Here is a 16,735-nt window from a genome sequence, read left to right as displayed (position 1 = left end):
CGTGCATCCAGGAGCTTCGGTGAACTTGGCTAAAACTCTTCTAAGCCTTGGATTACTGAGGAGTTTTCACCAAACCTTTGTCTCAGCTCCGAAGTTACTCGGTCGACTATGAAGTATAAAATGTCCGACCTATAAGTTTGAAAAATGTCACGATCCTCTTCTGTTCGATTTCTTGCTCTGGCACCGACAGTAGTTTCGACGTGAAAATCGAGAAGGCGTCTGCCTATAGCAACCGAGCGTCTAGGCTTTTCTATTTGGATTAAGTGCTGCTTGCATAAGATTTTCGTTGCTTCGACCATCTGAAACCAACGCTCTTCAGATCGGAGCTCTAGAGCCTGTTGTTGAACTGCTTGAAGCAGAGAATTTACGCCTGAAAGAACGAGGCTTTTGGACTAGAGTTGTCTGGATGCAATATCTATCGGACCAAGGATACGGCTCATTATTTCAAGAATGAGCAAGAATTTGGCATCAATTCTTGCCAGAAACCCAGAAGCTTCAGAACGGTCCTCTCTTGAATTGGCTTCATCCGAAATAACCCTTAGTGTTTCGAGAATAGCACCTAAACGTATCCGGATCCTCTGAATTGAGGAAAACCAATAGCACCATTGAGTGTCGGCTAGCCGCTCGAGCTCAGTCTTCTTTTCTCGCGTTCTTGTTGGATTCGAAGGAAAAGTTCGTGACGTGGCGCACTTCGGCTGAGAAAGACATATAATGCCTGAATGCAAGATAAGAAGCTTCTAACCTCCGGACAAGAGGCTATTGACTGCACAAGCACAAGATTTAGGCGATGGGCGTGACAATGAATATACCTAGCTTGTGGTGCAAATCCTTTAAGAATAGCCTGAACACCATTACATGCGCCACTCATGACGCTCGCACCATCATAGAATTGAGCCACAGAGGGGCTCCAATCCAGTCCGTGCTTTTCAACAAGATCCTTGATTGCATTAGCAAGAGATGCTGCATCTAATTGTTCAAGATGTGTACTTCCGAATGTCTCCTCGCGGATGATAGCATTACTATCAATAAACCGAATAATTAAATCAAGCTGCTCTTTTTTCGACAGATCTTTCGTTTCATCTGCGCATATTGCCTAATATTTCTTAATAGAGCATCTTGTTTGTTCTCGCAAGAGGTCAGCCAGTATGCTTATAAGACTATTTTGGTAGTTGGGACTCAAAAAGCTTCCATACCGATGTTTTAGTTTTTGCCACACTGGTGCTCCAATCCAGTTTGTGCTTTTCAACAAGATCCTTGATTGCATTAGCAAGGGATGCAACATCTAACTGTTCGATACGTGCACTTCCGAATGTCTCCTCTCCGATGATAGCATTACTATCACTAAACCAAATAATTAAACCAAGCTGCTCTTTTTCGACAGATCTTTCGTTTCATCTGCGCATATTGCCTAATATTTCTTAATAGAGCATCTTGTTTGTTCTCGCAAGAGGTCAGCCAGTATGCTTATAAGACTATTTTGGTAGTTGGGACTCAAAAAGCTTCCATACCGATGTTTTAGTTTTTGCTGAAGATCTGGGTTTCCCTCTGTCATCATTTCTAGTATTTCTATAAAATTACCTCGATTGTGTGAGTCGTCGTGCTCATCATGACTTCGAAATGGGAGCCCTTGGCGTGCTAGGGCACATTCCAGTTTCGCAAGTGTGACTATATGCAGGCTATTTTTCGCTATGGCTTCCTTCCGATTTGAATAGAGAGTTGTAGCTATTGACTCAGATGTACCACACTCAATTGCTTTATATTTGGTCCAGCTACGATTTGCTTCGATATGATCGTCTGAAGAATCGTGTTTTCCAATCATTTCAAATAGCTGTTTCCAGTTATTCATTCTTGTGTCAACAAACAGTGCGTTATCAGAAGTATTTCAATAATTTCTTGTTCAGTAAAAGTGCCGACAGCAAAAGAAGTAAATGTCGTTTTCTTTAAGAGATTATTCTACCCATGGTTTTTTCTCATAGGCTATATCAGAAAAACGGCGACCGTTTGTTTTGGGGTATTGGGCTGACTTTGGCTGGTTGGGTGCCTTCCCTTTTATGGTGGGAGATGTCAAGATTGCCCTTCAATATCGTATCCGATGCATCGGTTACACTTCCACCGTAGAAAAATATCCAGTGCTTTTGCTTTTAAACGTTTTAACTTTATTCAGAGGCCGATAGCTCTGAAAGAGTTGTTCCCTTAAATAGGTGTCTAGGAGACATAAGGAATAATAGACTTTCTTAGTATATATATATATATATATATATATATATATATATATATATATATATATATATATATATATATATATATATATATATATATATATATATATATATATATATATATATATATATATATATATATATATATATATATATATATATATATATATATATATATATATATATATATATATATATATATATATATATATATATATATATATATATATATATATATATATATATATATATATATATATATATATATATATATATATATATATAATATATATATATATATATATATATATAGAAGTGAAAATGACGAATTTAACGCTGATTATTGGGTAGTGACTGAATTTTTTCCAGCCTGTGAATTTTATTAAAGATATTATCATCAAAATCGAGTTAATAAGCCACTTTAGTATTTACCAATACATGCGCAGTGCGTTTTTGAGTTTTTCAGTTGACAATATTGCTGGATAAGGAATCGTCGGGTAAATCGGCATTTATTATTATTATGGTCCTTTTTTAGTCGAAGCTTGGGTTTTTCATACTACTAGTACTTCAACAATCAACTAGTTATTCTAACAAGTATGATTTAAAGGAGAGTACCTATTAAACAGTTAAATGTTTGTTTTTTTAGCACATAGCCTTATATAGCTGAAGAAATAAAATTAAGGACGTGGAAAAAGGATCAGCAACTGAGAGGAAGCCAAAGTCTTTCATAAAGGACATATCCGAGGAAAATATGTCATCCAAAAAGTACTGCATACCCAGTGAAAATAAAAAAAGAGAAAGAAGATTAGAGTACGGGTATGGACCGTATGGACGTTACTTTTCCCAGGGCTGATGATGAGAAAATAATATAACAATTAGTTTGTACCTTTATGTACTAAAATCTGTACTATTTCTTAAAAATAAAGAAACATTTTATTTTTAAACCAAAATACAAGAATTTTTTTTGAAAGGGTAAGTACTTTGCCGTATTTTTATTTTTGACAATTAGCTAGTTTTAGGAAAGAACTTCAATGCTGTTTCAGAACCCTCTCTAGTGCTTCCAACACACTATTTTGGTGTTACGTTAAAAATGTTTAAATGAAAAATGGGATATACTACAAGCTATGTAGTATCCATTCTACTTCGAATGATTTAGTTATGACATTCGTTCTTTGTGACTATCAGATTTCAGAACTCCTACGCATTAGAATGAAGGGATTGCGCATACCCGAATAATCCCTGGGAATATTGGTAATAAAACCAATTAATATGCAATGTACCTGCCTAATCATAGGCAGCACAATATCGCTGACAAAGTAAAGAGTGATGTGGGCACAATGTGTTGTTTATTTGTTTATTTTATTAATTTTTTTTAGACAAGGGTACTTTGTATAAAAGAAGTTGTCATAGAAACTTCTAAAAGGGCTCATTAAATTGGAAACTGAAAGGGCTGGTATCCTTTTAATTGTTAAAGGTGATTGGAGGCTAGGCAGACCCCCTTCCCCCCACACCCATCATTTCCCCAGAAACATCCAATCAAAGTTTGAAATTGGATGCATAGTAGGAAGGTCTGAAAATTATGTCTCTGAGGGTGACGACCCCTCCCCACAGCCCTCATGGCACGGGTTGTAAGCTATATCCTGGGGGCATATAAGGTTTTTAAATAAAAGGTGATCAAGTAAACTTCGGAGAGGGCTCAATACACTGGTAATCAGAAGTTCAAGTGCTCTTTCTAAGAGCCAAATTGATCGGAGGAAATTAACCTCCGGCCCCCTTCCTCACGGCGCATTATACCGAAATGTATCTGATAGAAATTTTGAGATAGATATTTGTTCAAAAAATAGTCGAAAAATCAGATAAAAAGACCTTTGGGGGTGAAAAAAACCCTAATGTCTGGGAACAGGGGTTTTAAGTTATGCCCCGGGGCATATAAAGGTATTTATAGAAAGGATGGTCGTGTTAAATTCAAAGGTGACTCATTTGATTTAAAATGTAAAGCTATAGTTCCCTTTTAAGAGTTAAAAGTGATGGAGCGCAACTAGCCCCCCCCCCCCTTTCTGACACCTTCTTATTACAAAAGGTATAATATCGAAATAGTGAGATAACTGTTTTGTTCACAATAGTCCAAAGAGTATATAGTATTGCCTCCAAGGTGGACATAACCTCCCGGAGCCCAAGGTTATAATTTATGTTTCGGGGCATATAAGGTTCTTATGGAACGGGTGGTCGCATAAACTTCAGATTGGGTAAATTTGATTGGAAGTCAAAAGTTCTAGGGCTCTTTTTAACAATCAAAAGTGAATGAAGGCCAACTAGCACCCCACCCCAAGCCTGTCATTTCAAGAAACAAATCCGATTAAAATTTTGAGAGAGCTTTGTCCTCAGGGGAAGGGCTGTAAGTTAGGCAAATCGTTTGTTGTCTACATATAGTATATTCATTGGGAAAGGTATGCATGTTTGAACTATACTTTCCAAAAAGACGAAGGAAATTCAGGTGAGTCTTTCAGTGAATATTGAGGGGAGTGTTGAACTAAATCAAAACACATTGTGTGTATACGGATTGTCAATTTACCTTAACTCAGGAATGGCTGAGTATGTTTGTTGGGAACTTTCAAGAAATGATAAGGGAGATGATCAGGAAGCAATATTTGCTTGCTACCACTACTACGACAACCACCATCACTACTGCTTCTACCATTACTTCTACTACTACCATACTACTCCATTTACAATGTTGAGGGAAAACTCGAATTAAATTAAAAGGCACTGTATGCATATATAATGTCTAAAGAGCGTAATTCAAGAATTGATTTGGGTATTAAGTTTGAACTTTCAGAGAATAGTTAAAGGGGAAGATAGTAGAGTAAAGTAAACGGTCTATAGCTCTATAACAGATTTCCCTATAAAGTAGTTGCAATTACTTTTTGGTGTACCTATATAGACTTTGTTTGGGGCGTAGATGGCACTGTTTTGAAGGTCCTTCTCGTAAGATGGTATACTTATTTTAGGAGCGCTACAACAGCTTTTCAGGGTGGTTACTCCCGTATTATGCAGCTAAAGCTTGTTTTATGGGACCCAAATAGAATTTTCAATCCTTAGTCGTGTGTTTTAACGGCAAATGCATTACATTGAGAATATAAGCAGATCATTATTTTATCCAATACACACATTTTGAAATACCTTTTTAGACAATCTTAAAGGGTGATATTTTACCCCTAATCCTTTTTTTCCAAGATATCATGTCAACAATCAATGATGTGCACGTGGATATTCCGTAACCTTGCAGTGTATGATATCAAAGGCGGCAAACTTGGCATGATTTAAAATTAAGGGGGTCGGAACCACCGGCCTATCTCATTACAAAATACACTTCAGAACCGAACTGTTTACACAATCTGTTGCTTCGGAATTGTAAGTTTGGTCTAGTCAAATTGGCTTATGATTATGTAGCCAGGGTGACATGCATTAGACATTCGGAGTGGGGGCATGGATAAACCTGGAGTAGGGTTTTAAATGTGAACTACGATTATTCTAAACATTCCAAGTTATCAATTTACACCAGACCTCCCTATTATTAGATTTTATGAGAATTTTTTACATTATGGCTGTACGTAAGCTCAAACACCAACCAATACTATTCAAAAGACTTTCTTTATTAAATCTAAACAAGTCCTTTTTATATATATTCCTCCTAAACTCGTATTTTTACATTGGCATACACTCCTCCACTTCCGGAGTGGAGTATACGCCTCCACTTCTAACCTTACTTTTTCCCCTTTAGGTATACCCCAAAACCAGCCAATACCATTCACAAGGCTTTCTGTTGTTAATTCCAAACAAGATCTATTTCCTTATATTCCTAGTAAACCCATTTTCTTACATTAGCGTGCGCTCCTTTTCCACTTTTAACCTTACGGTTTTGGCTTTACGTATACTCCAACACCAACAAATACTATTCAAAAGCCTTTCGTGTGTTAATGCCAAACAAGTTCTTTCTTTGTTAATTAAAAAAACTTTTTCCACAAAATAAGTTTTCAAAGAAAAGTAAAGAACTCCATTAAACCAAAAATAAGCAAAAATAAATATAATAATCTACTAAGCGTGAAACTACCACAAATCAGCATCTATAAATAAATGAAACCAAAAACGAACAGAAATTACAAAAAATAACCGAGTCAAATTCAAAACGAGCAGAAATTAACATGAAAAGGGCTCAAAACCCCTATGCCTTCCCAAGGCCAGAACATAATTTGTACTTCACTGAAAACATATAAATGTTTTTTACTGTTATAACTTTAATACATCAAATAACACTAACATTTTGATTACTAAATATCACTATATATATATTAAACTGACAATGCACACTCATTTATATTTTTCTAGTAAAGTGCAAATTATGCTCTGCCCTTGGGAAGGCAGGGGGGTTTTGAGCCCTACTCATGTTAATTTCTGCTCGCTTTGAATTTGACTCGGTTAGTTGTTTTAATTTTTGTTCGTTTTGGGTTTCATTAATTTATCGATGCTGATTTGAAGTAGTTTCACGCTTAGTAGATGATTTGATTTTATTTTTGCTAATTTTTGGTTTAATGGAGTTCTTTACTTTTCTTTGAAAAACTTATTTTGTGGAAAAAGTTTTTTAATTAATTTCTGTTCGTTTTGTATTGACAGTGTTTTAAGGGAAAAAGAAAATAATACTTTAAATCTTTTTGTTTTTTTAAGACTTTATACTTTGGCCTGCTATTTGTATGCTGGAGAAATAATTTCAGCAATTTTTAACAACATACACCCTTTAAAAATTTGGACACAAATAGTAGTGTTTAATTTAGTTTCATACCTCCTCTAGTTAACCTGAAATAGAAAACTTGATACCATTCGCAAAAAAAATCTGTTTTTCTTTCTTTGATAGTTTGGATGCACTTACGCTATTTTGTTTGGTTAAATTTTAAGAGCAGAAGTAGCCCCGAAAGTTTGAACATATTACGCTCAGTCTTTCTTGGGATACTGCTGAGATGCCTTATTGGGAATTAGCATTAACACAGTGCATTTTGATTTAATCTTAAGGCGACATTTAGTTTCTAAACATAATGGGCAAATAGGAGGGTGGGTGACGGAGGGGGACTAATTTCCCTCCAATCACTTTCGACTATTAAATAGGACACTAGCCCTTTCTATTTTCAATCGAATGAGCCCTTTCCGAAGTTCCTACGACAACTCCTTCGATACGAAGTGCCCTGGTCTAAACAAGAAAAAAAGTAAAAAATACATAATACCCACATCAATCTTTACTATAAAAATGTCAAGCCTTCCAATCACTTTTGACTATTAAAAAGGACACTAGCCCTTTCAATTTCCAATCAAATGAGCCCTTTTTGAGTTTCTACGACAACACTTTCTATAAAAACCTTATATACCCTCAGGGCATAACTTACAACCCTTGCTCTGAGGGTTTGAGGGCGTTGCCATCCTCAAAGACCTAATTTCGAGAACTTTCAACTACGTTAAACAAAAAGGATATCTCAAAATTTTGGTTGGATGTCTTTGGGGAAATGGTGGGCGTGAGAGGGGTGTTAATTCCTCTCCAATCACTTTCAACTATTGAAAAGGTACTAACCCTTTCAATTTCCAATCGAATGAGCCCTTTTAAAGTTTCTACGATAACGCTTTCAGTAAAAACCTTATATACTCCCAGGGCATAACTTAAAAACTTTGCCCTGAGGGCTGGAGCCCTGAAGAAAATTGTTATCTCAAAATTTTGATTGGATGTTTTTAGGGAAATGGTGGGCGTGAGAAGGGGGTTAGTTGCCCTCCATTCACTTCCGACTATTAAAAAGGGCACTAGCCCTTTCAATTTACAGTGGAATGAGCCCTTTTTGAAGTTTCTACGACAACACTTTCTATAAAAAAAACTTATATGCCCCAGGACATAACTTACAACCCTTGCCCTGAGGGCTGTGACGGGCATCCTCAAAGGCATAATTTTCGGACCTTTCAACTGCTTTGAACAAAATAGTTCTCTCAAAATTTTTATTGGACGTGTCTGGGGAAATGGTGGGCATGAAAGTGGATTACTTGGCCTCCAATCACTTTCAACTATCAAAAAAGAAGCTAGCCATTTTAATTTCCAATCGAATGATTCCTTTTTGAAGGTTATACGACATCGTTTTCTATAAGAAAAACCTTATATGCCCCCAGGGCATGATTTCCAACCCTTGCCTTGAGGGCTGTGGGGGGAGTGTCACCCTCAAAATCATAATTTCCGGACTTTTTAACTGCTTCGAACAAAAGGGCTATCTCAAAATTTTAATTGGATGTGTTTGGGGAAATGGTGGGTGTGAGAGAGGTTTTAGTTATCCTCCAATCACTTTCGACTATTTAAAAAGACACAAGCCCTTCTATTTTCCAATCGAATGATCCCTTTTTGGAGTTTCTACGACATCACTATCTATAAAAGCCTTATATGCCTCCAGGGTATAGCTTACAACCCTTGCCCAGAGGGCTCTGAGACGGTTATCATCCTCAAACACCTAATTTCTAAAACTACGTTGAATCAAATGGCTATTTAAAATTTTTGATTGGATGTGTTTGGATAAATGGTGGGCGTGGGAGGGGTGTTAGTTGCCTTCCAGTCACTTTCGACTATTAAAAAGGGTACTAGCCATTTCAATTTCCAATCTAATAAGCCCCTTTTAAATTTTCTACGACAATGCTTTCTATAAAAACCTTATATGCACCCTGGGCATAACTTACAACCCTTGCCCTGAGGGCTTGGGGGGGGATGGCATCCTCAAAGACCTAATTTCCAGAACTTTCAACTACGTTGAACAAATGGCTATAACACAATTTTGATTGAATGTGTTTGGTGAAAAGGTGGGCGTGAGAGGGGGGTTTGTTGCCCTCCAATCACTTTCAATTATTAAAAAGGGCATAACCCTTTGAATTTCCAATCGAACGAACTCTTTTGAAGTTTCTACGACAACACTTTCTATAAAAACCTTATATGTCCACAGGGCATAATTTACAACCCTTGCCTCTGTGGGGGAGTGTCCTCCTCAAAAACATGATTTTCATCTGGAAATCAACTACTTTGTAAAAAATGTCTATCTCAAAATTTTGATTTGATGTCTTTCACGAAATGGTCAGCGTGGAAGGGGTGTTAGTCGCATTCCAGTCACTGTCGACAACTGAAATGGGCACTAGCCTCTCCAATTTTCAATCGAATGAGTCGTTTTCGAAGTTTCTACGACAACTCCTTCGATAAGAAGTGCCCTGGTCTAAAGGAAAAAAAAAAAAAAATAAATAAATAATACATTTTGCCAACATCGTTCTTTACTTAGGCAGCATTATTGTGCGCTGCAATCGCGCAACAATTAATAGTAAAATATTACTCGTAATTGGTGTACACTTCTTTTCCACTTCTAACCTTACTTTTTTGGCTTTAGGTATGCTCCAAGACCTGCCAGTACTATTCAAAAGGCTTTCTTTGATTAACTCCAAACAAGTGCTTTTTCTTTATATTCCTCCTTAGCCCTTTCTTTTTACATTGGCGTACAACCCTTTTCTACTTCAAATTTTCTTTTTGGCTTTAATTGTACTTAAATACCGACCAATACTATTCAAAAGGCTTTCTTTTATTAATTCCAAACGAGACCTATTACCCGTTTTATAACATTGGCGTACACTCATTTTCAACTTCTAGCTTTACGTTTTTGGCTTTAAGTATGCTCCTACACCAATTAATACTATTCAACAGGCTCTCTTGTATTAATTCCAACCAAGGTATTTTTCTTTATATTCGTCCAAAACTTTTTTTTAAATTGGTGGACACTCCTTTTCTACTTCTAACCTTACTTTTCGGTTTTACGTATACTCCAAAACCAACAAATACTATTCAAAAGCCTTTCTTGCATTAATTCTAAACAAGTTATTTTTCTTTACTTTCCTCCAGAACCCTTTGTTTTACATTGGTGTAAACTTACTTTTTGTCTTTACATATACTTCAAAACCAATCAATAAGAGAAAGTAAGACATATAAAAAGAATTTTCTATAGGAATTCTGGCAAATCCCCCAGTGTAAAATTTTTCCTGAAAAGTTCACACCCTGAAAACTTCCCTCCCCATGTAAAATCATCCCCATGGAAAACCCTTCAGCAGAAAATTCATCCTCCCTCCAGCCGAAAAATGTAAGCAAACTATAAATTGTATGCAATACAATATATTAATTATGCAATTAATATATATATTATTTATGTATTATAATATATTATTTATGCAATTATAAATATTATAATTTAAAGACCTTTCCCCAGGGGATGTGAGGGTTATTTTATCCCCAAAGGCATAGTGTATGGGCCTTTCAGCTATGTTGAGCAAAATGGTTATCTCAAAATTTTGATCGGACAAATTTGGAAAAAAGGGGGCGTGGGAGGGGACCTAGTTGTCCTCAAATCTTTCTGATCACTTGAAAAGGGCACTAGAACTTTCAAATTTCCGTTCAAATGAATTCTTTCCCGACATTTTAGGACCACTTGGTCGATATGACGACCCTTGGAAAAAAAAACAACAACAAAGAAACACATATCAGTGGTTTTTCTTCTGGTAAAAAATACAAAATTCCACATTTTTGCAGATAAGAGCTTTTAATCTCTATATTAGTGTACTCTAATACACTGAACCTAATGGTGTGAATTCTATTAGGATTTTTTAGTTTTAGAGGGTGTTCCCCTTTTTTTAAAGATGAGGCAAATTTTCTCAGGTTTGTAACTTTTGGTAGGTAACTCTAAGATTAACAAAGCTTAAAATATTTGGAATCAGAATAATGAGCCAATTCCTTTGATAAATCTATTGGTGTCAAAGTTCCGTTTCTTAGAATTTAGGTTACTATTGAGCCGCGTCGCGTCTTAGCTGCAGTTCGTTATCACGAACTGTTTGGTTCGGGATCAAATTATCAATAAGGGAAGCAGAATCTTTCGTTATTCTTGTTAGACGCCACAAGCTGGCAAGAGACCACCGGACAGGTAAATAGATAACAAGTCATCCCCATCAGAAGATATTCCGGAGAAGTTACCACTTTACTTATTAGAATTATATAAATCAATTTTAAAATCACCCATGATAACAATTTTTGTGCATTTATCCGAAGCAATAATCATAAAATAATCGAGAAGTTATACATATTTCGAAGCAGGGGAGCTTGGAGGCTGGCAAAATACTCAACACAATATTTTCATGCCCTTCGCATCTATATTCATCACCAGAAACTCAAACACCATTTCAATATATAGATTATCAAATTTACTCGCCAGATCTGACTGAATTGTTGATTTAATGAAAAGATCAATCACACCTTGTTTTATATTAATCTGATTCTTATGAAAAAAAAAAAGTATTTATAGAATCATTCAAAAATATTTCGCAAGAGGCGAAAAAATCTTATCATTACAAGAAATAACCAGGGATATCTAATCAAAAGTATTTATTAGCTCGTTACAGTTCAAAATGTATTCGCGAATTTGCGAAGCACATCATCCATTATCTCGATCACGGGTGTATTTATTTATAAAAAGTGACTTACCAACCATACGGAAAGTCAAAAGAGATACAAATATAACCAGAGCTTCATCTGAAAGAAACAATTATAAACAAAAAGTGAAAACCTTAGATAAGAAAAATCAGGAATCGTTTGGCACAAAGAAAGAAAACAAAATATAATAACTAGGCCTATTGATAGCAAAGAAAACGGAGTATGAAAAAAAACTCAGGAGAATACTAATCCTGGTACTTTGCGAACAGGCATCTGAAAATAAATAATCAATCAATCATAAACTATCCACTAACTTAACACCCAAACCCACTAAGCTCCAAATAAACGAAATGCTTCACAATATCATATAAATATAGACTCAGATCACTACTATGCTAATTCAGTTATTAATTAACTATCTCCCATATATCCAGGCAGTTTTTTTTTTATCTCAAGCCATACTTCGGTTCCTTTATTTTTAACCAGAGGGGCAATAATCAATTCAGACTCCTTCATCTCTTTTGCTTTAGTGAGGAATCCTGAGCGCAAAGCGTTAAGTGCAGGAGGAAGGTCCGTGTATTTTTTATTCCAGAGCTCCTAAGCTCAGATATGCTTTTCATAACTAGATATGCTTCAGATTCATTCCTGAGCCTAATTAGCACTGGATTATCTGCTGGTTTACGTGACTGACTTTGATTACGGTGTTTATTCGTAATTTTATTAGATTTTTCTCCTAAGCAGTAATATTTTTTAATTGACACAGGTGACGCAAATTTTAGGGTATTCTTAAGCAGATCTTTCACACGAGCTTCAAGGGTTTGATTCTGATTAACATCAGTGGGTAAGCCGTGGATGATCAAGTTCGAGTTTCTCTCTTTACCTTCAATAATTAGCATTTGACACTCGAGCAACGAGTTCTTCTGATTTTGCTCTTCGAGTGACCGTTCTAATTTGGCTATTTTTCTGTTTCTTCCTAAGCGTTATTAGTACAGGCAAACTAGCCAAAAATATGGGTCGACCCCAAACAAATTCCAACAGAAAATATTTTTATACCGTATTGTAGAGAAAAAAAAAATCCTAACAGCATATCCAAAGTTGCACATTCTAGGTCGACGCTAAACTAGTTTTTTTTTGCTTTTCGTGTCAATTTTTTCATTTTTTTTTCTAAAAAAAATTAACTATCGGTAAATCTTCGTTTTTCTGTATATGAAGTACCGCCCTGATGGAAAATGAGGAGCTGAGCTCGAAAATGAAAGCAAATTTGATTTACAATGCACCAACAAAAAGTTTCATAATCATCAATATATGATTTTACCCTTCTCATCGTTGTGACCTCTCTTTTACCATACTATCAGAAGGTAACTATTCTGACGTAAAATGATGAGCTGAGCCCAAAAATCAAATTAACCTGACGTAATGTCTACTAGAAAACCTGTTTCATATTTATCACCATGCGTTTTTTTATTTCCATTTGGCATGTTTCTTTTAGCACCTATTGTCCAAGTGATTCCCCAGATAAAGCCGTAAGCTGAAAAGTCACAATGGAAAATTACCCTGTGTAATCATTTATTAAGTCACGTTAATACCCGAGTTTGATATCTTGCCATCTATAGATACAAAAGTAATTAGATGTATCTGCCACCTAACAAGCTAAAAAAATTTCACTGCGAATGTTCTCCTTTCCTATTGACTTGATATTTAAAGGTAAGAGATCCTTTTTGTTTGTGTCATCATTTTAACCAAAGATCTACAGTCTGAAATGGTAAAATAATTTACCCAACCATACGTAGAAAAACTCTTGGAAATTTATATGAAAGAACTGTTTTATCTTTTTTCTTTTCACATCTACTGAGAGGATAATTGCGCCTTGAAAATCATCTTGTGCTAACAGATGACCCTTAACATTAGGCTGTCCAAACTTCGTAAGAAAGTTTGGGTATTTTTTAATTAAGTTTTTATTTGTTGTAATTTACTGTTTCACTGCTTTATTAAAATTAAAACCCGTTTTTTCTTGCTTAATTTTTCGTAGTCTTCAAATTATTCAATGTATTTAGATGCAATAATTTATATGGTTGGTCAATGTCACAAAATTTATCTAAAAAAGACTTTATATTTACAAATATATGCGACTATTCAAAAGAAAATAATTCCTTAGATTCATACCAACAATTAAAATCAGAACTGAATCAACAATTAAAATCAGAACAATCAGAACTGAATAAGGATAATGTGGGAGCAATCTATGAAGTTGATTTAGAGTACCCAATGCAATTACATGCCCCACATAGAGACTTAACTCTAACTCCTGAACATTCTCAATATAAATTAAGTACAACTTTAAATAATAAAATAAATTATGTTTTGCATTATAAGAATTTAGAATCATAGGTAGCGCAATAGCGCTGCCTATGACAATGTATTATTTTTCCTTCAGACCAGGGCACTTCGTGTCAAAAGAGTTAACGTAGAAACTTTGAAAAGGGCTCATTCGACTGGCTAGTGCCCTTTTTAATAGTCGAAAGTGATTGGAAGGCAACTAACACCCCTTCCACGCCCACCGTTTTCCCAAACACATCCAATCAAAATTTTGAGATAGCCATTTTATTCAACGTAGTTGATTTCCACATAGAAATTATGTTTTTGAGGAGGACACTCCCCCCACAGCCCTCAGGGCAAAGGTTGTAAGTTATGCCCTGGGGGCATATAAGGGTTTTATAGAAAGTTATGTCGTAGAAACTTCAAAAAGGGCTCGTTTGATTGGAAATTCAAAGGGCTAGTGCCCTTTTTAATAGTAGAAAATGATAAGAGGGCAACTAACCCCTATTTCAAGTCCACCTTTTCTCTGAACACATCCAATCAAAATTTTGAGATAGCCATTTTGTTCAACGTAGTTCAAAGTTCTGGAAATTAGGTCTTTGAAGATAACAACCCCCTACAGCCCTCAGGGCACGGATTGTAAGTTATGCCCCGGGGGCATATACGGTTTTTTATAGAAAGCGCATTCGTAGAAACTTCAAAAAGGGCTCCTTCGATTGGAAATTGAAATGGCTAATGCAGTTTTTAATAATCGAGAGTAATTGGAGGGCAGCTAACACCCCGTCCAAGCCCACCATTTATCCAAACACATCCAATCAAAATTTTGAGACAGCCATTTTGTTCAACACAGTTGAAAGTTTTGAAAATTATATCTTTGAGCAAGACACTCCCTCCACAGTCTTCAGGACAAGGGTTATAAGTTATGCCCTGAGGGCATGTAAGGTTTTTATTGAAAGCTGTGTCGTAGAAACTTGAAAAAGGGCTCATTCGATCCGAAATTAAATAGGCTAGTGTCCTTTTTAATAGTCAAAAGTGATTGACCCCTTAGCCCTCAGGACAAGGGTCGTAAGTTATGCCCTAGGGGCACATAAGGTTTTTGTAGAATGTGTTGTCGTAGAAATTTCAAATAGGGTTCATTTGATCGGAAATGGAAAGGGCTAGTGCCCTTTTTAATAGTCGAAAGTGATTGGAGGGTAACTAACCCCCCTTTCACGCCCACCATTTCCCCAAACACATCCAAACAAAATTTTCTGGTAGCCATTCAACGTAGTTGGAAGTCTTGGAAATTATACTGTTGAGGAGGACACTCCCCCCACAGCCCTCAGGGCAAAGACTGTAAGTTATGCCCTGGGGGCATATAAAGTTTTTATAGAAAGAGTTTTCGTCAAAACTTCAAAAAGGGCTCATTCGATTGAAAATTGAAAGGGCTAGTGCCCTTTTAATAGTCGACAGTGAATGGAGAGGAACTAACCTCCCTCTCACGCCCGTGATTTCCCCAAGCACATTCAATTAAAATTTTGAGATAGCCATTTTGACAACGTAGTTGAAAATTCTGGAAATTATGTATTTGAGGATGACTAACCCCCTTCTAATAAGAATTTAGAATCATAGGTAGCGCAATAGCGCTGCCTATGACAATGTATTTTTTTTCCTTCAGACCAGGGCACTTCGTGTCAAAAGAGTTAACGTAGAAACTTTGAAAAGGGCTCATTCGACTGGCTAGTGCCCTTTTTAATAGTCGAAAGTGATTGGAAGGCAACTAACACCCCTTCCACGCTCACCATTTCCCCAAACACATCCAATCAAAATTTTGAGATAGCCATTTGGTTCAACGTAGTTGATTTCCAGATGGAAGTTATGTTTTTGAGGAGAACACTCCTCCCACAGCCCTAAGGGCAAGGGTTGTAAGTTATGCCCTGGGTGCACATAAGGTTTTTATTGAAATCTTTGTCGTAGAAACTTCAAAAAGGGCTCATTTGATTGGAAATTTAAATGGCTAGTGCCCTTTTTAATAGTAGAAAATGATAAGAGGGCAACTAACCCCTATTTCAAGTCCACTTTTTCTCTGAACACATCCAATCAAAATTTTGAGATAGCCATCTTTAAATAATAGCCAACTTTAAATAATAAAATAAATTATGTTTTGCATTATAAGAATTTAGAATCATAGGTAGCGCAATAGCGCTGCCTATGACAATGTATTTTTTTTCCTTCAGACCAGGGCACTTCGTGTCAAAAGAGTTAACGTAGAAACTTTGAAAAGGGCTCATTCGACTGGCTAGTGCCCTTTTTAAAAGTCGAATGTGATTGGAATACAACTAAGACCCTTTCCACGCCCATCATTTCACCAAACACATCCAATCAACATTTTGAGATAGCCATTTTATTCAGCGTAGTTGATTTCCAGATGGAAACTAGGTTTTTGAGGAGGAAACTCCCCCACAGTCCTCAGGGCAAGGGTTGTAAGTTATGCCCTGGGGGCACATAAGGTTTTTATAGAAATCTTTGTCGTAGAAACTTCAAAAAGGGCTCGTTTGATTGGAAATTCAAATGGCTAGTGCCCTTTTTAATAGTAGAAAATGATAAGAGGGCAACTAACCCCTATTTCAAGTCCACCTTTTCTCTGAACACATCCAATCAAGATTTTGAGATAGCCATTTTGTTCAACGTAGTTCAA

At 36.1% G+C, this 16,735-nt stretch overlaps 1 protein-coding gene across 1 annotated transcript; it reads right to left on the bottom strand.

The window, feature by feature from the left end:
• Positions 1-392: 392 nt before the first annotated feature.
• On the bottom strand, positions 393-1,846 carry LOC148943104 (zinc finger MYM-type protein 1-like). The gene is made up of 3 exons (XM_089102437.1): positions 1,579-1,846; positions 743-1,080; positions 393-695 (listed from the first exon to the last, which is right to left on the bottom strand). Exons 1-3 carry the CDS (start codon positions 1,844-1,846, stop codon positions 393-395), a joined length of 909 nt encoding a protein of 302 aa, XP_088958563.1.
• Positions 1,847-16,735: the final 14,889 nt, after the last annotated feature.

Source organism: Artemia sp. Qi Xiang Cuo, chromosome 16 (genome assembly GCF_049724085.1).
Source record: "Artemia sp. Qi Xiang Cuo chromosome 16, ASM4972408v1, whole genome shotgun sequence".
NCBI classification, from domain to species: Eukaryota; Metazoa; Arthropoda; class Branchiopoda; order Anostraca; family Artemiidae; genus Artemia; species Artemia sp. Qi Xiang Cuo.
Note: the sequence above shows the minus strand (reverse complement) of the source record. Positions and strands in the feature narration are given on the sequence as shown.

Coding starts and splice junctions, on each gene's coding strand:
- LOC148943104 (XM_089102437.1), bottom strand. CDS start 1,846: ATGAATAACTGGAAACAGCTATTTGAAATGATTGGAAAACACGATTCT. Junction 1,081..1,578: donor CGACGACTCACACAATCGAG/GTAATTTTATAG, acceptor CAATATGCGCAG/ATGAAACGAAAGATCTGTCG. Junction 696..742: donor CAATAGCCTCTTGTCCGGAG/GTTAGAAGCTTC, acceptor TGTCTTTCTCAG/CCGAAGTGCGCCACGTCACG.